The sequence below is a fragment of the Carlito syrichta genome, unplaced genomic scaffold, assembly GCF_000164805.1.
Source record: "Carlito syrichta isolate Samal-C Ts95f unplaced genomic scaffold, Tarsius_syrichta-2.0.1 Scaffold315320, whole genome shotgun sequence".
Taxonomy (NCBI): Eukaryota; Metazoa; Chordata; class Mammalia; order Primates; family Tarsiidae; genus Carlito; species Carlito syrichta.
The window spans coordinates 63,013-89,024 of record NW_007259416.1 but is presented as its reverse complement, the minus strand read 5'-3'; the positions used below and the strand labels follow the sequence as shown (position 1 = coordinate 89,024).

Sequence of the window (26,012 nt, the reverse complement as noted above, 5' to 3'; positions counted from 1 at the left end):
TTTCCTGTGCACTAGATGTGTTGACCTATGCTCCTCAAATTGTCAGATTTCACAACTGAGAAAAATATGGACTTAGAAAAGATGTTTTATGCACATAAACTTAATAATCTGACTCTTGGTATATGATATTCCTACTATGTGTATTCTGACTGACTGTGCCCCAAAAAACCTGTATGCTTTTTTCTCACATTTTTTCACATACTGTGCTGAGAATTTTTTCACATATCTGTAATTCAACTTAAGTAAATTAGAAACATACCCAAGCTTATATTCTGAAGCTGGCCTCTCTCAGAAGAAATTAAAGTATTTCCTCTGTAGTGTCCTTCCAAAGTACCAAATTAAAACTTGGAAATCTGAAGTCTGTTTGGAAACTCTTATAAGTTGGAACCTGAAAAGATGTTACTTAATGACTTAGAATTTCTAGGAGCTTTTTTCCAGATTAAAAATTGCACTGTCTGTGAAAACTACTTAAGAGCAAAAGATACTGCATTTAAGTATGTTGGTTATTTTTAAAAGCAGCTCAAAAGGAATATTTTGGAAAAGTCTTACCAGGAAAAGAAAGTTGCTGCAGCTTAAATAGGTTACCCAAAACAAAGGGCCTCCCCAGAGAGGCCTTACTTGCTTTTTCTGTGCCTTGAAGTGGTAACTGTCTGCAATCCAGACGAGCTCTGCCATGGCAAAGGTGTGAAGTCACAGAAGAGTCCAGCACCCTAAATCTTCCAAGAGTTTGCATGCTGAAATTCAAATAACTGGCATCATAATAAAAACAAATAGCACCAGGCTATTTGCTACTACATCCTGCAGACTCTCCTGTGGGAGGTGCTTTAGGAAATCTCCCTCCCTGTTGCTGTGGGAGCCCCTGATCTCACTTGGCTACAGACTGACATTTTGCAGTGAACACTCATCACCAGGATTACAGTAAGGCATGGTCAGAATTCTGATTTTATGAGCACCGCACACTACATAAGCAGTGAGCGTTCACTTTGCCCTGCGACAAGCCGCAGACTTGATTTATTCCACTGAATGTTACTCACTTATATGGCAAAATGATGAATTACTATCACCATTGACCCACTGGTTCTCAACCAGGGTTGGTCACACTCCCCTAGGGCAGTTTTTCTTTTCACAATAACTACTAGTTTTTCTTGGCAGGAACAAGGCTGGTGAAAAAAAAACCATTCAGTGAAAGTCCACAAGAATATCACCCCCTCCCCACAACCTCTCAAATCGCTAAAAAACACCCTCTTGACAAAAGAAAGACTCTTTCCTTGGAGTATCACAAGAGAACCAGGAATTACATAATGAAAAGCAACTAAGTTTTGCTACAGTTTTTTTTCATTGTTTAAGCAAGGAAATGTTTAAGTTATCCCTATACTTTGACTTGTTAAATTAGATAAACAGGGTTGATAAGAAAGAGACAGAGATTAACTGGTAATTAGAGAGAGATGAGGAGGAACAAAGTTCAAGGAGAAACCACAGCTAAAGTGAAGGGGCAGGGAGAGACAGACACAAAGACAGACCTCAGTGGCCAAACCCCCATCATGCAACCTCTCAGTATGGTGTTGCTTTTAAAGATTCAAGGTCTAGGCCGGGCATGGTGGCTCACACCTGGAATCCTAGCACTTTGGGAGACTGAGGTGAGTGGATCACTTGAGCCCAGGAGTTCAAGACCAGCCTGGGCAACTCAGCAAGATCTCGTCTCTATTTTTTAAAAAAAGAAAAGATAAATTTTTTTTAAAGATTCAAGGTCTGACTATCCTCTGGCAATTGATCCACATGTTGGATCAAAGATTTTGAAGAGTCCCAACCTTGGCAATGTTCTTGGCTGTACAATGTGCAGCAAGTATTTAGAGTTCTCTCCTAGTTATCAACACCTGAGAACCAGGGTAATGTTATAGCTTCATGATCCTTTTTTTCCCCCAATCTGAATTTTGAATTTTGGCGACAGATGCTTCTGTGCATCTGTCGCCAAAATTTAAAAGTGTTCCCAAAAGTTCTGTGAGAGCCTCCTAAAATGCTCAATAAAATGTTTCACATCCGAAACTCAGAAGAATGTAGAATTACTTCCAGTTCTGCATGCATTTGCCCTCACTGTCACATGATTTCAGAAATGTTTTCCTCTGCAGTATTAGCCGGCACTGTTATCACAACTGTCACTCGAGGTGGGAGTCTGCACGCCACAGTCTCAATCATCAACATCTACAAAGAGGGAAACCTGGCTATTCAGCAGGCCGGCAAGAACATGAGTGCCAAGCTCATTGTGGTCTGCAAGCAGTGCCCACTCCTCAGAAGAGGTGAGTAAGGCCAGAGAGGGCCAGAGAAGGAAATGAGAGCGCCTCTCTGAGCGGGTCATAGATTCTCCCATGCCATTATGGCTGGTCTAGGGAAGTAAAATCAAGGCTGATATACTGCTCCCTCATCGTAGAGAAGGAAGACCCTTGGAGTCACGCAGAATTGGGCTCTAACCCAGTCCTTGTAACCTATGCAAGAAGAAGGGGTGGTGGAAATGATGAATGGGTCCAAGAAGCAGTTGAAGTTGAGTCACAAGGAACAGACACAGAGGGAGCATCTCAAAGGAAAGAGATTTTAGATTCTTGCACTTAAGGTGCCAACACTATGTCTGTTTAGAGGAAGATATCCAGCAAGCAACAGGAAATGCAGTGCTGAGGTTCAGAAGAGAGGGGTATGTCTGGACTGGAATCAGAGATTTGGGAATCATTTGCAGAGATAGTACTATTAGATCCATGCATGTGAATGAGTTTGTTTGTTTATTGAATTCAGGTCTCACTCTGTCGCCCAGGTTGGAGTGCAATGGCACAATCCTGGCTCACCGCAATCTTGAACCTCCTAGACTCAGGCGATCCTGCCACCTCAGCCTCCCGAAGAACTGGGACTATAGACATGCCACCACACCCAGCTAATTTAAAATAAATTTTTTTTGGGTAGAGACAAGTTTTCACTATATTGTCCAAGCTGGTTTCAAACTTCTGGCCTCAAATGATCCTTCTGACTCGGCCTCCCAAAGGATTGGGATTACAGGCATGAGCCACCACGCCTGACCAGAATGAGTTTACTGAGAGAAATTATGAAAAACAGGAAAGTTACTCCAGAGCCAGGGGAACATGACTTTAAATATATACATATATTTAACAAGTTCTTTAACTTATAAAAGTCATGTATGTTTCATGGTTTTTAAAAAAAGTTTAAGTGGTTAAGGATATAGAATAAAAAGTGAAACCCTATTGTGATACTACAGGAAAGGAATTGGCAGGCGAGGGAGGGAAGGGGACACAGTTTATCGGTAAGGGTACCTGATCTCAAACCAGGTGAAGTGGAGTCCACAGTGAGGCCCAAACTTTACCTCTACAAGGACCATTTGTATACCTAACCCTGAATTGTATCCCACATCTTTCCTTTCCCCAGAGGTACTACAAAAAGTTTCTTCCAGAAAGTTCCTATCCATTTAATGCATGGGCATACACACTTATAGGATCATATTATACATATTCTACTACTACAGTTTTCCTCTACATAAGGTATATACAGACAGCTTTCCATAACAGCATATGTAAATAGATCCCTCTCTTTCTTTGGAACGGTAATAATGCCTGGTATCACACTCTGTGACATGCCCTGGTTTCTCACTCCAATGTCAGCTCATTCCTTTCCTAAGTCTTGTTACAAACCTCTCCCACAACTAAACCAAACAATACAGGCGTGCGTGCACATGTGCGCACACGCACACACACACATACACAATATCTACTTCAAAAAAGCTTTACTATTAATTTAGGTTGTACAGAGAAGTCAGGAGGCTAGCAGCCTCACATTGACTCTTGGAAGGGAATCACAAAGTCTCTGTGAAAAGAGAAACGTTTCTCTCCAGAACTGCCAGAAACAGCAGATGATGCACATCTAGATTCCACAAGGTCTCATAACAACAGTAGCAACTCAGCCTGGGGGTGGCATGACCTGCCCAGCCACTGACGCTTTCACAGCCTCAGGACCATCGTGAGGACAATGTCAGTCCTCACAAGAAAAGTTAGGCAAGAGAAAAAGGAGATACATATTTCTCTATGCCACATGAAGAATAGAGGAGCTGGTGCGCACATCCTTTCTGACACTTTTCTGAGGCAATGTAAATCTTCTGAGTGAACCCAACACACCTCTCAGCTCAGGCTCTGTCTAGACCTAGCTTAGCCAGATACACCAATATATAAAAATGTAGTATAATACATACAGGTACTTTAAATACCTGGTTTTTTGCAAGAAACTGTACAAGTGCAAAAAGTATATGATCCATCCATGTCCTTGGGAAATTTACACAGTATAAATGCTTGAGATATTGATAAAAGTTCGAGACAACAACAACATAAGAGAGTGCATCATCAGTTACCACATACCATGGAGATTCCAATGCATTACGCAACTGTGAGAAGACATCTAAGGATGGCCCATCATGGAGGAGAGCCCTGGAGGCTCCTTGAGGAGTTAGAGCCTTCCACATTAACACCGCGCATAGTTCACAGTAGGCATTTAGTACCTATGCCCAACCTATAGCACTGTGAAGTGGGACATGACTGGCTATAGCTACTCATTTCACTTTCCCTGTGTTAGCAGAGCTGGACTATGTTACTAATTTAGCTTTTTGCTGATGAAGTCTTAAACCAGATTTTTATCATACAGGCACAGTGGTGCATGCCTGTAGACCCAGCTACTTGGGAGCCGGAGGCAAGGGGATTGCTTGAGCCTAGTAATTCAAGACTAGCCTGGGTAACATAGCAAGACACCCACCTCTGAAAAACATAGGTTTTGTCCTAGATGGAATAAATGTACAATTGTATCACTTGCAGGAGAGAACATTTATCTAGAGGTAAGTTATAGTCTTGTTTCAAACAACATACCTAGAGAATAATATTAATTTTTGTATTCTCTTTCTTTAGGTCTAAATTACATTATTATGGGCCAAGTGGGTGAAGATGGGCGAGGCAAAATCATGCCAAACAGCTTTATCATGATGTTCAAGGCCAAGAATCAGAAGCTTCTGAATGCTTTAAAAAACAAGCAATGTTAACAGTGAACTGTATCCAATTTAAGCTGCATTCTGCCATTGCCTTTGAAAGATCCATTTTCTCTCAGTAGGAAAAAAATGCTTATAAAATTAAATATTCTGAAAGATTGGACTGGTTTACTCTTCACATGATGTTGGTAGGAGACCTTCAGTACAGCTGATGGAAGTTCTGTGCCTCCACTAAGGAGCAGATGTCTGACTGGAAACCTGCCAATTTAGTCCGGGATTATTGTAGTGATGGGAAACAATGTGTCAAGTGTTGACAACTTGGAAGCAGTTTATTTTATACATCTCTATAAAAGGATCTTTTAGAATTGAGTTGTGTGAAGATGTAAAAAAGAGATTTTATAAGTGCAATATTTATAGTGATATTTGTTTTACCTTCAAGCATTTGCTCTGAGGTGTTATAGTCTTCTCTTGCAATTTTTAAATCAATGCTTAATAAAATATTTTTAAACAATTACATAGTAGCCACTACACTTGTTTTTATAGATAGCCAGACACTGTAAAAAGGATATTCCCTTTTAACAGTAAGAATGTTGTTATTGATATGTAAGGTTGTCTTTGCATCGAGTTACGCTTTGCTAAAAGAGCTAGCATTCCAAGAATTTCAGGGACTAAATGGATCCAATAATGTCAACAGACTAATTCTTCTCTTTGCAGAAACAGAGAATGTTAGAGCTAGAATGGTGTTCCACAGGGATCTAGTTCAAACTTACTCATTCTGTAGTTGAAACGGGAGCTCAGGTCTCAGTGGCGTGCCCTGGGCACACATCCCCTAGGTGACAGAACAGCCAAGCTCAAGAGTCCTAATACCAAACCCAGCACCCTCACTGCCACAAGAAGAGCCCTCCCTACCTGAGGACAGCCCTTCTATACTGATTTGAAGAGTTGAGTACTAAATACTAGTATAGGCTAGTATTTGCAAGCCCATATAACTGGTCATTTTATAGAACTTCCCCACTGTTACACAATATATCCGTGTAACAAACATGTATGTGTGCCCTCTCAATCTAAAGTAAAGAGGCATGGTGGCTCATGCCTGTAATCCCAGCATTTTGAGAGACTGAAGTGGGAGGATTGCTTGAGTCCAAGCATTCGAGACCAGTCTGACCAGCATAGTGAGACTTCGTCTCTACTAAAAAAAAAAAAAAAACTGGGCATGGTGGCGGTGCACACCTGTAGTCCCAGCTACTTAGAAGACTAAGGTGGGCCAGGTGCAGTGGCTGAAGCCTGTAATCCCAGCACTTTGGGACGTGAGGGGATTGCCTGAGCCCACGGGTTCAAGAACAGCCTGGGCAACTTGGCGAGACCTCATCTCTACAATAAATCAAAAAATTAGCCAATCATGGTAGTGCACATCTGTAGTTCCGGCTACTTGGGAGGCTGAGGCGGAAGGATCGCTGGAGTCCAGCAGGTTGATGTTGGGGTGGCTGTGATCGTGCCACTGCACTCCAGCCTGGGTGACGGAGTGAGACTCCAACTCAAAAAAAAAAAAGGCTGAGGTGGGTAGATCACTCGAGCCTAAGACGTCAAGACTGCAGTAAGCCATGATTGTGCCACTGCCCTCCAGCCTGGGCAAGAGAGAGAGACCTTGACTCGAATGAATGAATGAATGACTAGTTAGAAAAAAAAAGTGAGCCTGATACTCCTATCCTGTTCATCCCCAGTTAACTGGATCAGGCTGTATCAGCTAAAATACATTCTGCCATTGCTTTCGAAAAATCTATTTTCACTCTGTAGTGGAAGAACTACAAAAGGACTCCCATCCTTCACACAGAGCTGTTTAAAATGCTGCTGTGCCTGCCACAAGTGTGGCAACCAGCCCACAGGAGGTTGCTGGCCAGGGGCTGGGGAAGAGCAGACAGCCACCCCTATCCAAAGATTGAAAGAACGTCAGGGATGAACCAAGGCCTGGGTCACAAAGTCTCCCATGTAGAAGCAAAGTTTGAGAACTAAAGGGAAATACTCTTTTGGGTAAAAACAATTCCCACCCCTAGGGGTGACCAAACATTTAAAGCGCTTCAAAATAAAAGTTCAGAAGGAAGAATCCCTCTGTTTTGGCAGCCGAGGAAGCAATGAATGTGGGCTGGCTGGCAAATCCAAATTCATTCCTAAACTTGCCCACCGAAATGCTCATTGGTGTCAGGAAATTCACCAGCTGAGGAAGTGGATGAACTAGAGAGCCAGCTGACAGGTGGGTGGTTTCACCGGCCAGTGCCAGCTTTTAGAAAGGCCCTCTCAGCCAGCTGGACATCACAGGCCAGCTGCACCCAGTCTGGGTGTAACTAGGCTACTGATGGAGTCCAGCCTTCTCACGGCCAGTTAGTTCCTTCCCAGAGTACATGTCATGGGACTTAGGAGTGATTACTAAAGATATTTCTTCTCTCCTAATAGAATCTTCTTATTGGCGCATTAGAAGCAGTATACTTGTGCGTATCAGTCTCCTGTGTTTCCAGTGGAAAGACTTCCAGAGGTTTCTGTGTAGGGGCTTGAGTCGTAGGGTAAAAACAGGGAAGTCATCCAAACTACTCATACCACTGACATTTCTGACACAAGACTTAATTATTTAGGAGATTCATGGTTAATAATGTATGGTGGCCAGCACGGTGGCTCAAGCCTGCAATCCTAGCACTTTGGGAGGCTGAGGCGAGAGGCCTGCCTGAGCCCAGGGGTTTGAGACCAGCCTGGACAACATGGTGAGACCTCATCTCTACAATAAATAAGTAAATTAGCTGAGCGTGGTAGCGCATGCCTGTAGTTATGGCTACTTGGAAGACTGAGGCAGAAGGACCACCAGAGCCCAGCAAGTCAACGCTGGGGTGGCTGTGAATGTACCACCGCACTCCAGCCTAGGGGACAGAATGAGACTCCAACTCCAAAAAATAATAATAATAATGTATGGCACTGGTTTGTCTTTTAAGTCAGGTATTCAAAACGTAAAGATAATCAAGCTAAGGAAACTGCTCTTTCTGGTGCAACAACCATTCTAAGGCTTCTTTTCTGTTTATAAAATCATTTTGCTGTAGTTTGAATGTGTCCTCCAAAGTATTCTCATGTGCTGGAAACTTAAGTCTCCAATGCAAAGTGTAGAGAGGTGGGACTTTTTAAGGGGTGATTGGATCATGAGGGCGCTGCCCTCGTGAATGGATTGATTATCATGGGAGTGGATAAAAGAATAATTCTCCCACCTCCCTATTTCTCCCTATTTCTCTTTCTCTTTTGTGCACACATGTGTGTTCCTGTACTCTCCTGCCCTTCCGCCTTCTGCCATGGGTGATGCCACAAAAAGGCCTTCACCAGACATAGGCCCCTTGACCCTGAAATGTCCCAGCCTCCAGACATGTAAGAAATCAATCTGTTCTTTATAAATTACTCAGTCTTAGATATTCTGTTATGGCAGCACAGAACACACTGAGAAACACTTCTTTTTTCTTTCTTTTTTTTTTTAGAGACAAGGTCTCACTTTGTCACCCAGGTTGGAGTGCAGTGGCACAATCATGGCTCACTGTAACCTCAAACCCCTGGGCTCAAGGCATCTTCCTGCCTCAACTTCCTGAGTAGCTGGGACTACAGGTGCTTGCCACCATGCCTGGGTAATTTTTTTTTTTTTTTTGAGTTGGAGTCTCACTCTGTCACCCAGACTGGAGTGCAGTGGCCGCCTCGACCTGCTGGGCTCCGGCGATCCTTCCGCCTCAGCCTTCCAAGTAGCTGGAACTACAGGCACGCGCTACCACGCCCGGCTAATTTTTGATTTATTGTAGAGATGAGGTCACGCCAAGTTGTCCAGGCGGGTCACGAACCCACGGGCTCAGGCAATCCACTCACCTCAGCCTCTCCAAGTGCTGGGATTACAGGCTGAGCCACCAAGCCCAGCTGCCTGGGTAATTTTTATTTTTGTTTTTGTTTTTTGTAGAGACAAGGTCTCAATATGTTGCCCAGGCTGATTTTGAACTCCTAGGCTCAAACGACCCTCCTGCTTTGGTCTCCCAAAATGCTGGGATCATAGGTATGAGCCACTACCCTCGGCCAATAAGACACATATCTTCTCTTTTAGAAATTGTTTCTTTTGAAATTTTTATTTCTTTTTGAAGAACTGTTGATATAGTTTTGGTTTTGTTTTTAAGTATTTATACTTGAGAAATCAAATACATGAGGAATAAATAGGTGATCATACAAATATATCGCAAGACATTTCAAAATTTTAAATAAGACTCAGATGTGTTTCAGAGCATCTTGCTAGCTTGATTTTAATCCTTTGAATTCAATTCCTGTAACAAAAATATAAGACTCTTACAAAGTTCCCAAGTCATAAATTCTGTTATTTTACTTATTTGCTTGAAGGCTAACCTTAGTAGGGAGAGACTTACCTTTTTACTTTTTCCTTCCTGTAAGGTAGTGCTGCCAGGTTCCCATTATACCTTCTGTACTATTTAAATAATGTAAACTCATTACAAAAATCTCCTTTAGAAAAAGCCCTATAAACAAAACAACTACTAATAAGAAAGTTCTAATGTGAGATAAATAATATTAATCAGAAACCCCTTTTGCTTTAATATTTTTTTAAGTTGGAGTCTCATTCCGTCGCCCAGGCTTGAGTGCAATGTCATGCTCACAGCCACCCAACGTCAACCTGCTGGGCTCCATCGATCCTTCCGCCTCAGCCTCCCAAGTAGCTGGAACTACAGGCTCTTGCTACCTCACTTGGCTAATTTTTTATTTATTGTAGAGACGAGGTCTCGCCAAGTAGCCCAGGCTGATCTCAAACCCACGGGTTCAGGCAGTCCACTCACCTCAGCCTCCCAAAGTGCTGGGATTACAGGCTGAGCTACTGAGCCCAGCGTGCTTGAATTTATAGATATTTATATACATGCAAACAAAAAAATTGCAATAAAAATAAATTCAGTTAGCAAGAAAATATTTTTTACAAAGTTTGGCGTAAGTATTCTAAAGTCCTCATATTGAGAGAGAGAACGATAAAAAGATTAACATAGGACTTTGATAACTTAATTATTTACATTAATAGATCTAGGGTAACCATAAAATAATATAAATAGAATGACAAGATTCAAAACTAGGGCGCAGTGGCTCATGCCTCTAATCCCAGCACTTTGGAAGGCCAAGGTGAGAGGATTGCCTGAGCCCAGGAGTTTGAGATCAGTCTGGGCAACATGGCGAGACCTCGTCTCTACAATAAATTTTTAAAAATTAGCCAGGTGTGGTGGTGTGTGCCTGTAATCCCAGCTACTTGGAAGACTGAGAGTAAAGTATCACCTGAGCCCAGCAGGTAAATGTTGTGGTAGCTGTGATGGTGCCACTGCACTCTAGCCTGAGCGTCAGAAGAAGATGCCAACTCAAAAAAAAAGAAAATGAAATATATAAGGATTAGAAAGGAAGAAACACAGAGATGTTATAATGATCCAAGTAGAAACCTAAGGTAACCTGCAGGTAAGTGATTAGAATTAATAGAACGTTTCACACATTTATCTCTTAGATGTATAAATAAGGCCTAGCCTAAGGACAAAACATTGAATATTATTTTATCTTTTATAGTTAAGCATCTTGAATTAAAGGCCTACACATGAACAACCTCTTTTGAACATAGTATCTATGGATGTACAAGTGGGGAGTATACATGGATGTACAGAATTGGGTGTTCTGGCTGAGCAGCCCTGGGATATAGATAATCAGTGGTACCCAAACTTTTTGGCATCAGGGACTGGTTTCATGGAAGAAAATTTTCCTCAGATGGTGAGGGGTGGTTTTGGGATGAGTCAAGCACATAACATTTATTGTGCACTTTTTCCTATTATTATTACATTGTAATATATAATAAAATAACTATATAACTCCTCATTTTTAAAAAAAGGGAGAGATCCAAGATGGCCACCATAAAGAAACAGACCAGTGCTGCTCTTACAAGCAAGACAGAGAGTAGGGACCAAGCTGATGATAGATGGAGACACCCTGAACACTCTTGGACAGGTAAAGCACCCTGCACCAGCAAAGGTCTCTTTGAACATACATACCAGAAAACAAAAGCAGACATGGGAATCCAGGCACCCCATATCCTGTCGTGCACCAGGCTCACACAGGAACTGAAGCCCTACCCAGTGAATGGGAGTGAGTGAGTGTACCTACTTTGGGTCTGCTTTGGGTCCATTTACCTTCTTCCAGCTGTGAGTAAGTCATCGGTCCCACACAGGAAGAGTCCTAGTCAAGTCACAATGGTGGGTAACCAGACCCCAAGTAGCTCAGGGGGGGAAAAAACCCTGGCCAGGCTTGGTGGCTCAGCCTGTAATCCCAGCACTTTCAGAGGCCAAGGCGAGTATATTGCCTGAGCCTGCGGGTTTGAGACCAGCCTGGGCAACTTGGCAAGACCTTGTCTCTATAATAAATCAAAAAGTTAGCCAGGTGTGGTGACGTGTCCCTGTAGTTCCAGCTACTTGGAAGGCTGAGGTGGAAGAATTGCTGGAGCCCAGGGGGTCAATGCTGGGGTGGGTGTGAGTGTGCCACTGCACTCTAGCCTGAGCAACAGAATGAGACTTCAGCTCAGGAAAAAAAAAAAAAACCTGCACTGGGTCAGTAGCCATGAGCATGGCTCCAGCCAGTTCCCAGGCAGGGAAAGTTTGCCTGCAGAGTGAACCTTGCTGGTACCCAGCCCATCTTTCCAGTCAGATCAGGAAGAATCACTTCCAAGTCCTGCATGCCTACAGGGTGAATCCCCTTTTCCCTCCCCCATGACAGGAAAATCACTCTTTTTCAAGAGCAGTGTGGACTTGAGTAGAGAGGGAGCCACAGGAAAAACACACGAAGGCTTTCTCAGTGGGAAGGCTTCTGGGCTACAAACTGCAGGCAGCACTTCCCACTTTCCCCAGAGTGCTAGCATCACAGACTGCTACAGTTGAGAAACCTGCCACAGGGTGGAGTAAGGAGAAATGAATACCCCTCCCTTTCTCACTGGGTGACCTATATTGAACCACAGAAAGGGTCCTAGGCCAGAGGGTCAGTGACTAGCTTCAGAGCAACAAAACTCTCACAAATGAGAAAAAAAAAACAGCAAAAAAAAAAATAGGAAATATAAACAATCCTCAGAGTACTAAAGAGTGCTCGAAAAAGCAGCTATGGGAGCATAAACAATGGAAACCCTCTGAACAACCGCCCCAGGTGACAATCACAGAAATCAGCCAGGCTTGGTGGCTCAGCCTGTAATCCCACACCTTTGGGAGGCTGAGGTGAGTGGATTGCCTGAACCTGCGAGTTCGAGACCCGCCTGGGCAGGCGAGACCTCATCTCTACAATAAATCAAAAAATTAGCCGGGCATGATAGTGCATGCCTGTAATTCCAGCTACTCGGAAGGCTGAGGTGGAAGGATCGCCGGAGCCCAGCAGGTCGAGGCTGCGGTGGCCGGGAGTGGCCACTGCACTCCAGTCTGGGCAACAGAGTGAGACTCCAACTCAAACAAACAAACAAACAAACAAAAGAAACAAAGAAATTGGATGGCTAAAACAGAGAGAACCAAGAGAAACTAGAAGTGAAACTTTCTGAAGTCACACAGGAAGTAAAAGCAGAGTTGGTCAATTTCAGAAAAGCCTATTCTGAAAGAATGGAAATGAAGAGCTCCATCTTGGAAATTTTAAAAAAGTAACAAGCATAGGAAACAGGATCAACAAAGCAGAGGAAACAATTTCAGAGCTTTAATACCAAAATATGGAATTAACCCAGTCTGTCAAAAATGTAGGGGAAAAAAAAACTTAAAAAGAAGGAGCAAAGCCTCCAAGAGATGTGGGACTGTGTCAAGAAGCAAAACCTATGCCTGGCTGGTATCCCTGAAGCAGGAAGAACTGAGAACACCATGAAACAACTGAGAATACCATGGAACAAACATTCCATGAAGTCATCCAAGAAAACTTCCCACATCTCACTAGAGAGGTAATCATTCAAGCACAAGAGATTCAGAGAATCCTCACAAGGTATCACATGAGAAGATCACCCCCAAGACACATGGTAATCCACCTCCACAAAGTAAGCACGAAACAAAAGAATCCTAAAGGCAGCAAGAAAGACAAGTCAGACTACCTACTGGGGAAGACCCATCAGAATCACTCCACACTTACCTGCAGAAACACTAATGTTCTTAAAGATAAGCAATTACAGTCAAGAATTTCCTACCCCATCAAGCTAAGCTTCATCAGTGATGGAGAATTAAAATCCTTCCCAGACATTCAGTCCCTAAGAGAATATGCCACCTCCATACCAGCCCCTCAGGAGATGTTTAAGAAGGTGTTGACCAGAAATAAAAAAAAGTGCTCATACTCATCACAAAAGTACAGGCAAGCAGAGTCAACAGAGCATATAGAGCACTCACAAAAATAAAAATACATATATAAATACAAAAGTGAAAGGGAAACAAAGCAACTCCCTAAAAGCCCTCTGACAGGGATAAACTTTCTCATTTCAATAATAAATTTGAATGTGAATGAACTAAAAGTGCCACTAAAGAGAAATATAGTGGCAAACTGGATAATGAAGCATGAGCCAACAAACTGCTGCCTCCAGGAAACTCATTTCACTACAAAGGACAGCCACAGACTCAAAGTTGGGAGCTGAAAAACAGTCTTTTAAAAATGGAAAACAGAAGAAAGCAGGAGTAGCTACTCTGATATCAGATAAAGCAGACTTCAAACCATCAAAAGTTGAAAAGGACATGGAAGGACACTACATAATGATAAAAGGTTCAATTCACCAGCAATAAATATCCATCCTAAACATATATGCACTCAACACAGAAGCACCAAGTTTTATAAAACTATTACTAAATAAACTAAGAGAGGACATTGACTCTCACACAATCATAGATGGAGACTTAAATATCCTACTAACAGTTCAAGATAGATCATTGAGGCAAAAAACCAACAAGGAGACCCAGAACCTTAACTCAATGCTCGATCAAATGGATTTAATAGACACCTACAGAATCCTTCACCCTGCATCTACATAGTATACATTCTACTCACCAGCACATGTAACATACTACAAAATTGAGTACATTCTTGGACATAAATCAAGCATGAATATATTACAAAAGACTGAAATAATACCAAGCATCTTCTCAGATCACAGTGGAATAAAAATAAATATTGCCACCCAAAAGATCTCCCCAAAACACACAAAGACGTGGACACTGAACAACATGTTGTTGAATGATTTCTGGGTCAGCATGGAAATCAAGACAGAAATAAAGATTCCTGGAAACAAATGAAAACAATGACACATCTTAGAATCTTTGGGATGCCATGAAAGCAGTATTAAGAGAAAAATTCATAGCATTCCACTCACACATCAAGAAAACAGAAAGATCATAAGTAAACAGCCTAACATCACATCTAAGGGAATTGGAAAGGCAAGATCATCTAAATCCTAACTTCAGCAGAAGAATCCAGATCACCAAGATAAAAATTACAATGCAGGATATAGAAGACAAAAAGATCATAGAAAGTTTCAAAAAACAAAAACCTGGTTCTTTGAAAGGATAAATAAGATTGATAGACCCCTGGACACACTGACTAAAAAAAGAGAAAGTCCTAATAAACAAAATTAGAAATGCAAAAGGCAAAGTCACAACTGACCCTGAAGAAATTCAAAAGATTATCAGAGATTACTATGAATACCTGTATGTAAGTAAACTAGAAAACCTAAAGGAAATGAAGGAATTTCTGATATCACACAACCTCCCAAGGTTGAAACAAGAAGAAATTGAAACTTTAAGCAGACCAATAATAATCCAGGATATTGACTAAGTCATAAGACATATCCAACCAAAAAAAAAAAGGCCCAGGACTAGATGACTTCCCAGCTGAATTCTATAAGACATACAAGGAGGAGCTGATACCAATCCTATTGAAAGTATTCCAGGCAATCAAGAAAAATGGAATTCCCCTTAGCTTATTTTATGAAGCTAACATCATACTAATACCCAAACCTAGTAAAGAACCAACAAGGAAAGAGAATTACAAGTCAATTTCCTTGATGGACATAGATGCAAAAATTCCAAACAAGATTCTAACTAATTGAACCCAACAATACATCTCAAGGATCATCCTCCATGACCAGGTAGGCTTCATTCCTGGGACACAAGACTGGTTCAACATTTGCAAGACCATAAATGTAATTCAGCACATTAACAGATGTAAAACCAAGAGCCATATGATTATATATATTATTAGATGCAGAAAAAGCATTTGAAAAAATCCAGCATCTCTTCTTGATGAAAACCCTTGAGTACCTATGCACAGAAGGAACATTCCTCAAAATGTTAAAACCATCTATGATAAACTCACAGCAAATATTTTGCTGTATGGGCAGAAGCTGGAAATGTTCCCCCTAAGAACAGGAATAAGACAAGAATGTCCACTCTCACCCTCCTGTTCAACATAGTGTTGGAAGTCCTAGCCAGAACAATTAGGCAAGAGAAGGAAATCAGGAGTATCCAAATAGGAAAAGGGAACGTTAAGCTATCCCTCTTTGTAGACTCTATGATTCTATACCTCGAAAACCCTAGGGAATCTGTTAAAAGCCTCCTTGCACTAATAAATGACTTTGGTAAAGTCTCAGGTTACAAAATCAACTTGCAAAAGACAGTTGCATTTAGATAAACCAGCAACAAGCAGGCAGAGAACCAAATAAAAAGCATAATTCAATTCACAGTAGCCACCAAAAAAATGAAATAAATACCTTGGCATCCACCTAACCAGAGAAGTGAAAGACCTTTATAATGAGAACTACAAAATGCTGCTCAAAGAAACCAAGAATGACTTAAATAAGTGGAAAAACATCCCATGCTCAGGATTGGAAGAATCAATATGTTAAGATGTCCGTCCTACCCAAAGCAATCTACAGATTCAATGCAATATCCATCAAATTACCATCAACATTATTTTCAAACCTGGATATGACAATACAGAAATTCATATGGAAACAGCAAAGAGCATGAATAGCCAAAGCAATCCTCAGCAAAAGGAATAAAGCAGGAGGTATCACACTTCCAGACTTTTAACTTTATTACAAGGCTATAGTAACCAAAATGGCCTGGTATTGGTACAAGAATAGGCACATAGACCAATGGAACAGGACAGAGATTCCAGAAGCAAAAACATAGTCTCTCAACCAACCCATCTTTGACAAAGCCATCAATAACAATCACTGAGATAAGGAGACCATATTCAGCAAATAGTGCTGGGAAAACTGGCTGACCACATGCAGAAAAATTAAACTGGACCCCTAACTTATCACCATATGTAAAAATCAACTCTAAATGGATCAAAGACCTAAGCATAAAACCTCAAACTGTAAGAATCCTAGAAGAAAATGTAGGAAACAATAGGATTGGTACCACCCTTATGCATATCGGAATAAGCAATGAACTTTTGACCAACTCCCCAAAAGTGAATGCCATAAAAGCCAAGATGGACAAGTGGGACCTCATCAAACTGGAAAGCTTTTGCACAGCAAAAGAAGCCATCAAGAGAGTAAAGAGACAGCACACAGAGTGGGAAAAAATATTTGCAAATTATGCATCTGACAAAGGCCTAATATCCAAGATCTACAAGAAACTCAAACGAAGTAAAAGGAAAAAAACAAACAACCCCAAAGTGGACAAAGAACATGAACAGACACTTCTCAAAGGACAACACACAAGCAACCAAACAGACACATGAAAAAATGCTCAGCTTCACTAATTATCAGAGAAATGCAAATCAAAACTACTATGAGATACTACCTAACTCTGGTAAGGATGGCTATCATTAATAAATCAAAAAACAACAGATGCTGTCACGGGTGTGGAGAAATGGAATGCTTATACACTGTTGGTGGGAGTGTAAGCTAGTTCAGCCTCTCTGGAAAGCAGTGTGGTGATTCCTAAAAGAATTAAAAATTGACCTTCCATACAATCCAGCAATCCCTTTCCTGGGAATAAACCCAGAAGAACATAAGTCATTCTACAAGAGAAATACCTGCATACACGTTTATTGTCACAATATTCACAATAGCAAAAACACGGAACCAACCCAGATGCCCACTGAAAAGGAACTGGATAAAGAAAATGTGGTATATATGCATGGTGGAATATTACACAGCCATAAAGAACAACAAAATCATGGCCTTTGCAGCAACATGGAAGCCGTTAGAGACCATCATACTAAGTGAAGTATCACAGAAACAAGAAACTGAATACTACATGTTTTCATTCATAAGTGGGCCCTGACTACTGGTCACATAAGCATGAGGGTGGGATCGGCAGATGCAGGACACTGCTAGGGGAGGGAAGGAGGCACTTGGCAACACACTGGGTCCACTACGGGGGGAGAGAAGGCCAACTAGAAGACCAAACTTCACCTGCATGCAACTTGCTTATGTAGTAAATCCTTACTTGTACCCACCACTCTAAAATAAAGAGAAAAAAAATATTTATTCTGAGAGATTTTAACTCTATTGTGTAAAATCCTGATTTAAATTTTTTTTGCCATTTGCGTCTTCCTCTTAAAAACAAGTCAACCATTGAATTTAAAAGGCTAAATTTGATTAGATATCAACTCAAAACACTATATTTTGCTTAAAGGATGTCCCTGTGGCATTCTGATACTGATTGGGTTAGATTATAACAGTGAGATGGAGCTTTTAGGTATGAAAACCTATTAAGAAAATGTATAAGCTTAAAGTAAGACGTCATACATCTGATTAACTCATCTCACAAACAAAAAACTGATATTGACTGTAACATAATGCAATTAAAAGCCTCTTGGATGAGAAGGTGAAAGACTTAGATTCTCCTTCACAGTGTAGCATTGGGATAACTTTAGTTCTCTTATCTGTAAAATGAGAAAGTTGCATTGAATCCTTTCTGAAATCCAATTAAGATCTTATGGTCTTAAATTATTTCTAGATCCTTAAGTATTCAAATTGATTAGGATAGAAAGTGGCACGGAAATAAAATTAACTGGTCTCTCCATTCTAAACATTCCAATTCCTTCTTGCCCTATTTTATTACCTGTTTCTCTCTGAGGCTAACTCTTGCTTTCCTGTATATGTTTACTACCCCCACTGTCCATCCTTTCCCTTTAACTCTTGCTCATCTTGGTGGTCTCTGCTTGACCTTGGTCATAAAATTAAAAGTCTTTAATAACCAGTCATTTAGAAAAGTAGGGACTAGACATCTTAAGTTCTGTTCACTGACCAAGATGAACCTACAATGAGAAATTAACTCAAAAAAGGAAAGTTTTGGATATATCATTTTTTTTTTTTTTTGAGTTGGAGTCTCACTCTGTCGCCCAGACAGGAGCTGGGCTCCGGTGATCCTTCTGCCTCAGCCTTCCAAGTAGCTGGAATTACAGGCATGAGCTACCACGCCCGGCTGATTTTTTGATTTATTGTAGAGATGAGGTCTCGCTGTCCAGGCGGGTCTCAAACCCACGGGCTCAGGCAATCCACTCACCTCAGCCTCCCAAAGGCGCGAGATTACAGGCTGAGCCACCGAGCTCGGCTGGATATATCTTAACTGATGCCAACAATGAATTGAATTTAGGATCTCAAGTTAACCAGTATATAAACACCAACAAATTACTTAAGATGTAGGTTTTCCCATCTATTAAGATAGAAAATTTAAGTAAGTAGTCTATATTTCCTCCAATCCAATTTGAGAAAATAGGATCTAGAGCACACAATTGTTAGGCAAGTATCTGACTAACTAGATGTCATTCCTAGAATATTTACACTAATGAATAACGGCTAAATTTTCATTAAACAAATGTGTACCATTCAACATTAACACTATACTTAGCCTGATTTATTGTAGAGATGAGGTCTCACTGCCCAGGCGGGTCTCGAACCCGCCGACTCAGGCAATCCACTCACCTCAGCCTCCCAAAGGGGCGGGATTACAGGCTGAGCCACCAAGCCTGGCTGGATACTTAAGAGAACATGGGCACTCTTCCCTCCTGAGCTTAGTGTAGTTTTACAGCTTTTCAAAAGAAAGAAGCTGGGTGCAGTGACTCACCTGTAGTCTCAGCTACTTGGGAGGCTGAAGCAGGAAGGATCTCTTGAACCCAGGAGTTCAAGGTTGTCATTGCACTGTGACCTGTGAATAGCCACTGTACTCCAGCTTGGGCAACATAGTGAGACCTTGTTTCTTAAAAAAAATAAAGAAGGAAAAGAAAAAGTAAAGTAAAGAAAACATCTGCAATAAAAGAAAGAGAAAATATGGTGATTGTTTGGGCACGGTGGCTCAGGCTTGTCATTTCAGGACTTTGGGAGGCTGAGGCAGGAGGATCACTTGAGGCCAGGAGTTCAAGAAAATATTATGATTGCTTTCTATTTCTACTTAAATATAAAATGGAGGAAATGAATTTTAAAATATGAAGCTCAATTACTTTACAGAATTAATTTAATTTCTGAGTGAGTTATTGAGATAGCCTGTGTATTTTCCTCAAAGCTCTTTTAAACAGCACCTGACAATTTAAAATATCTTTCAGTAAGAATCATTTTGTCTAAACTTGAAGGATGGTTTAAATAACCTTTCTAATGGTGCGAGAGAGAGGGAGAGAGAATCATGCAGATTGCTGGTGGCAGGATGAAGAAAATGGAGATTACCTTTCATTCATCTAATTGGCTGGAATAGTTATTTTAAAAAATACATTTATCTCCTACACAAACCTGCTGTTTTGCCTCTTGTATTACTATAATTCAATTTACATCAGAAATCATGTCTCCTAGAGATGGTTATTTTTAAAGCACAGAAGTCTCACAGAAAATTTTTCCTGATTTATGTGTTGCCTATCTTAAGTATTTATTTCAATCTGAGAATAGGGGGAGTAGAAGAAAAAACAATGTGAAATTATCAAATGAAGAGAAATGCGACAATAGTCAATTCTTCTAATTATATCCTCCGGAAACACAGCATGTTTACGAATGAGGAAACGATGCCAGAAAGCTAACAAATTAACGTACAAATGAGAAATTCAGAGCAGTCATTATCCCTGATACTACTCATATTTCCTTAGTATAATTCTGAATAATTAGACCCAGTTGGTTTACTCCACAGGGCCTATAACCTCATCTTATTTGGTATTTTATAAACTTTTTAATTTTAGATTTAGGGGGTACACGTGCATTTGTTACATGGACATATTGTGTAGTGGTGGGGATTGAGTCTCAAGTGGCCCATTCCCCAGATCATGAACATTGGGCCCCACAGGTAGTTTCTGAACCCTGATCCCCCTCTGATCTTCCCCTTTATTGGTGTCCCCAGCGTCTATTATTTCCATCTTTGTGACCGTCTAGCTCCCACCTATGAGTGAGAATATGCGGTATTTGGTTTTCTGTTTCTGAGTCCGTTCACTTGACGATCTCCAGCTCCATCCATGCTGCTCAAAGGACATGATTTTCTTTTTTAAGGCTGCTTATAAATGTATTTTCTGAGGCAAACAAACATTTTAAATGGTCTAAAGAATCAAAGTTTCCTTTATCAGGTAGAGAAGAGATAATAAATATTTGTCAGTAATGATATCAAGAACATTTCCAGTTTAACCATTTTCCAAGAAAGACTGTCAATAATTAGTTTACTATGTGTGTCCATCAAACAATGAACAATAACAACCCCTAGGTACTTTAAGGAAAATCATCAAGCTTTGAGATCTGAACACATAACTAAATGATAAAACACATTGGTTTTCATTGGGGTAGCCTGGAAGGTAGAATCTCAACTTACATTTTTAGTTATTAAAATATGTTAGATATCAATGCCAAAATGTATAAGACATTGCCAAGGGAAATTAAAGATCTAAATAAATGGGAGGATATATCATGTTGATGGACTGGATGTCAGTTGTTCCCGAATTGGTCTCCAGGCTCAATACAATTCCAATCAAAATCCCAACAGGTTTTTAAAAAATATATAAAGTTATAAACAGATATCAAATTTTTTATTTAAAAAATAAAAAACCTAGCCGGGCTCGGTGGCTCAGCCTGTAATCCTGCGCCTTGGGAGGCTGAGGTGAGTGGATTGCCTGAGCCCATGGGTTCGAGACCCGCCTGGGCAACTTGGTGAGACCTCATCTCTACAATAAATTAAAAAAAAAATTAGCCGGGCGTGGTAGCGCGCGCCTGTAATTTCAGCTACTCGGAAGGCTGAGGCGGAAGGATCGCCGGAGCCCAGCAGGTCGAGGCTGTAGTGGCCGGGAGCGGCCACTGCACTCCAGTCTGGGCGACAGAGTGAAACTCCAACTCAAAAAATAAAAGAAATAAAAATAAATAAATAAAAAACCTAAATAGTAAAAATAATTTTGAAAAAGGAATACAAGTTTCTTCACATTGGCATACATCACTGTATCTCACCCCACTGGTACCAGTGACGGGCTGCCAACTTGCAGGATCAAGCACTGTTGTAGGATTCCATTTTCTTTTCTTTTCTTTTTTTTTTTTTGAGTTGGAGTCTCACTCTGTCGCCCAGACCGGAGTGCAGTGGCCACTCCCGGCCACCGCAGCCTCGACCTGCTGGGCTCCGGCGATCCTTCAGCCTCAGCCTTCCAAGTAGCCGGAATTACAGGCATGCGCTACCACGCCCGGCTGATTTTTTTATTTATTGTAGAGATGAGGTCTCGCTGCCCAGTCGGGTCTTGAACCCGCAGACTCAGGCAATCCACTCACTTCAGCCTCCCAAAGGCGCGGGATTACAGGCTGAGCCACCGAGCCCGACTTGGATTCCGTTTTCTTATTGTCAGATTTATTAAAGCCTAATTTTCATACATAAAAATTCCCTTTTTTTTTTTTGAGTCAGAGTCTCACTCTGTTGCCCAGGCTGGTGTGCAGTGGCACAATCGTGTCTACCACAACCTCAACTCCTGGGCTCAGGGAATTCTTCTGTCTCAGGCTTTCAAGTAGCTGGAACTACGGGAACACACCACCATGTCTTGCTAATTTTTTTATTTATTGTAGAGACTGGTCTCTCCAAGTTGCCCAGGCTGACCTTGAAACCCTCCTGGGCTCAAGCAATCCTCTCACCTCCACCTCCCAAAGTGCTGGGATTTCAGGTGTGAGCCGCCATGCCTCTCAAAATTCACTTTTTAAGCATATACTTTGATGAGTTGTATGGTCAATTGTCTCCTCGCCAGACCATGGTAACCAATGATCTGGTTTCAATTCCTATAGTTTTGTCTTTTCCAGAATGTCATATAAATGGAATTATATAGGATATAGCCTTTTATGACAGCTTCCTTCACTTACACTTAAAATTCATCCATATTATTGCACATATCAGTAGTTTGTTCCTGTGGTGGCTTTACAATGTGTCTACTTGGCTAGGCCTAATATGTTTCCCCAAATTCTCCTCCTTTAGTGCTTCCAGTTTTGAGAGACATTTTAGTGTGAGACTGGAGACCAGAAGGGAAGCAGCAGTCATCCTGTACTTTTACACAGGTACTTTTGTAGCTCACAGATGCTCATCTGCTGGCTCACTTTGCTGATGTGGGGCGGCAGCCAGGCCTATACCTTTCCCTGAATCCTCTTTCAGCTTCTCTGATTCCTGGTCCAAGTGTGTGTTTACCAACATACTTGCAAAAGCCAAGTGGCAGAGGGCAGTCCTCCCACAGGATACCACATCGTGAGGTTGGGGGTGTAAGAAGTGACATGGGACTTCTTTGGGGCTTTCAGTTTGTTCTTGCTCTCTTCCACCTTACATGTTTCTTTCCTTCCCACCTGCCTACCCTCTGGGCTTCCAGCTCCAGCATCCATCAACAATTTTGCAGACTGCTTGTCAACTCTAACAATGTTTTTAATGTCATATTTCTGCAAACAAATCATTGGATGCACACATAACCTGTGTGCCTGCAAATATCCTAGTAGCTGTTTCTCTGACTGAACTCTCACTGATACAATTTCTTTTTATTGCTAAGTAGATTTCCATTGCACAGATGTATAATTTGATGATCCATTTACCAGTTAATGGGTATTTGTTTTCAGTTTGAAACCATGAATAAAACTTCTATTATCATTTACATGTAGGCCTTTGTGTAGGCATATGATTTTAAGACATGGTACAGTAGCTCCCCCTTATCCATATGTTCCAGGACCCCCAGTGGACATCTGAAGCCACAAATAGTACCAACCCCAATCGCCATCAATTGGAACATGTTTCAGTTCATATCTTCCACTCATCCACAAACTTAATGTTTTTTCCATGTTAACTAAGCACTTCCCATACCATACCTTTTGAAGTTTGACACACATAGCAAAACTAGCACAAATTTCTTTTTTCCATTTTCATAATTTCCCAGATAGAAGATTCCTTTTTGGCCGAGTATGGTTGCTCATGCCTGTAATCCCAGCACTTTGGGAGGCCAAGGTGGGAGGATCGTTTGAGCCCAGGAGTTTGAGACCAGTCTAGGCAACATAGTGAGAACTCATCTCTATTTAAAAAAAAAAAAAAAAGTTCCTTCTAACTGTACATCTTACTATTCCTACAATTTTTATCTTTCCTTATTAAGTCAAGACTTTGACCTATTATTATTATTATTTAAATTTAGAGTTGGAGGAACATGTGAGGATTTGCTGCATAAACAGTGTGCAGGTGAGGTTTGGGCTTCTAGTGAGCCCTCTCTCTCCTGGTAGTGAACATGGTATCTAGTGGATGGTTGTGTCCCCCTTATCCCACCTCCCTCCCTCCTCTTATTAATAGTGCCTAGCAACAGTTGTTCCTGCCTTTGTGCTTGAATTCTAATGTTTAAGGCCCACTTATGAGTGAGAGCATGCAATATTCAGTTGTTGTATCTGTGATAGTTCACTTAGTATGATGCTCTCCAGCTGCAACCACATTGCTGCTAAGAACATGATTTTGTTTATGCTGCATAGTATTCCATCGAAGATTTTTACCTTTTCACTCAAAGGAAACATGCTATGTCTTCTCTTTAGCATATCCAAATTGCTAAGCATCACTATTCTTGCACTTTGAGGACTTTATAAAGTAAAATAAGGGTTACTTGAATATAAGTACTATGATACCACAACAGCTGATCTGATAACTGAGAAAAATACCAAGTGATTAAGGGGTGGTTACTGTGTATACCATAATCTATGGCAGGACAGAGCAGGATGGCACGAGATTTCATCACGCTGATCAGGATGGCACACAATTTAAAACTAAAGGATTGTTTATTTCTGGAAATTTTCATTTAATATTTTTGGACCACGATTGACCATGAGTAACTGCAACCAAGGAAAGCAAAACTGCAGATAAGGGAACACTACTGTAAATCTCAACTTTTTGAAGTATATGGTAATGCAATGGGCAGACTCCATCAATTTACAATCTAATGTCAAGTTTTATTTAACTTTTTCTTACAATATGCTGTCATTCAAAATTTATCTCATAACTCATGCATACAGTAGGCATTCTATAAATATTTTGATTTAATAATTAAGCATTTTTTAGAATGACTAAAAATCTTGATGTAAAATCCCAACTAGGAAGTGCATAATCCCATCGTAGACAAAATATATTACTTTACAATAAACATTTTATAAGAATTTGCCCCAAAGAGGGAATACTTAAAATTTGGAAATTAAAAAATAAAAAGTAAAGAGCAAGATGAAACATAATACTAACAAATTTAGTCAATGACTCCTGGGTTGGTGGAGCTTATAGACCAAGGGCTGCCTGCACCCTGTGGTCTTAAGACCATCCAACATTCAGTTAAGAAGATGGTTATATATCTAATACCCTCTTAACTGAAAATGCTGAAAGAATATTAAGTAACAGCCTGTGAAAAAATGTTAGCTACATTCTTTATGTGAACACAGGAAAAAAAATTTAAGTACATATTTTATTTTCTAATTTTAAAAAAATCAGTGCATCTTATGCAGCAAGAATCATCCACAAATAAGCATAAAGTCACTTTTACAGAAGCTATATTAAATTCTGGAAAATACCTCAGGAGATAAGCTCAACCTTAGTCCAAATATAAGACAAATCATTGCATTAAAGTTTTACAAAAACAGAATAGACTGTGACTGCACAAGGTAAAAAAGTATTTTCTATTTTACAATTATAAACATTCACTTCAACTTGAAAAAAAACAATAGCACTATTATGAGGAAAAAGTAGAAGCAACCAAATGTCTAGAGAAGTGGCTATGCAAACTTATAAATGTAATCAAATACCCTATAGCTAAAAAATAAAAACATCTACCTATTATATTTTTTGAAAACTATATAATTCTATAAAAATTTAAATATGTAGACTACATCAATACATGGAAATGTATATATAAAATATTAAGTGAAAAAAATTAAAAATATAGTGACTATAACCATGTAAAAGTAAATATATTACAATAACAAAAACTGAAGTGAATTTAAGCTGAAAGAGACATAAACAGATTCAAATATTCATTAAGGGTTTTTTGTTGCTTAAGATTATAGCAAAAGAAAAAAGAAAAAATAGACTATTATTTTAGATAAAATTATACTCCTAAACAATAAATACTGAACTATATGTGAACTTCTAAAACAGAGATTTTAAAAACCATGACATCTATATTTCAAGTGTATTCTGTGGAAGGAGATCGGCCCTTAGTTGCTGATCTTTATTTTACAAAAACTTATGGCCAATGTGTACATTTATAACTGCACCTCTTAACATAAAAAGAAAACATTTTTTTTGGGGGGGGGTTGGAGTCTTACTCTGTCGCCCAGACTGGAGTGCAGTGGCTGCTCCCGGCCACCACAGCCTCGACCTGCTGGGCTCCGGCGATCCTTCCGCCTCAGCCTTCCAAGTAGCTGGAACTACAGGCGCGTGCTACCACGTCGGGCTAATTTTGATTTATTGTAGAGATGAGGTCTCGTCAAATTGCCCAGGAGGGTCTCGAACCCACGGGCTCAGGGAATCCACAC

General features: G+C 40.5%; 1 protein-coding gene across 1 annotated transcript in view; it reads left to right on the top strand.

Annotated features, from left to right (window-relative positions):
- PCOLCE2 (procollagen C-endopeptidase enhancer 2) overlaps positions 1 to 5,536 on the top strand; it is a 90,129-nt gene extending 84,593 nt beyond the window's left edge. The window contains exons 10-11 of the mRNA XM_021706170.1: positions 2,127 to 2,294; positions 4,944 to 5,536. Of these exons, the coding sequence (XP_021561845.1) occupies positions 2,127 to 2,294; positions 4,944 to 5,074 (299 nt within the window). The 3' untranslated portion in view covers positions 5,075 to 5,536. The remainder of the gene's footprint in view (positions 1 to 2,126; positions 2,295 to 4,943) is intronic.
- Positions 5,537 to 26,012: the final 20,476 nt, after the last annotated feature.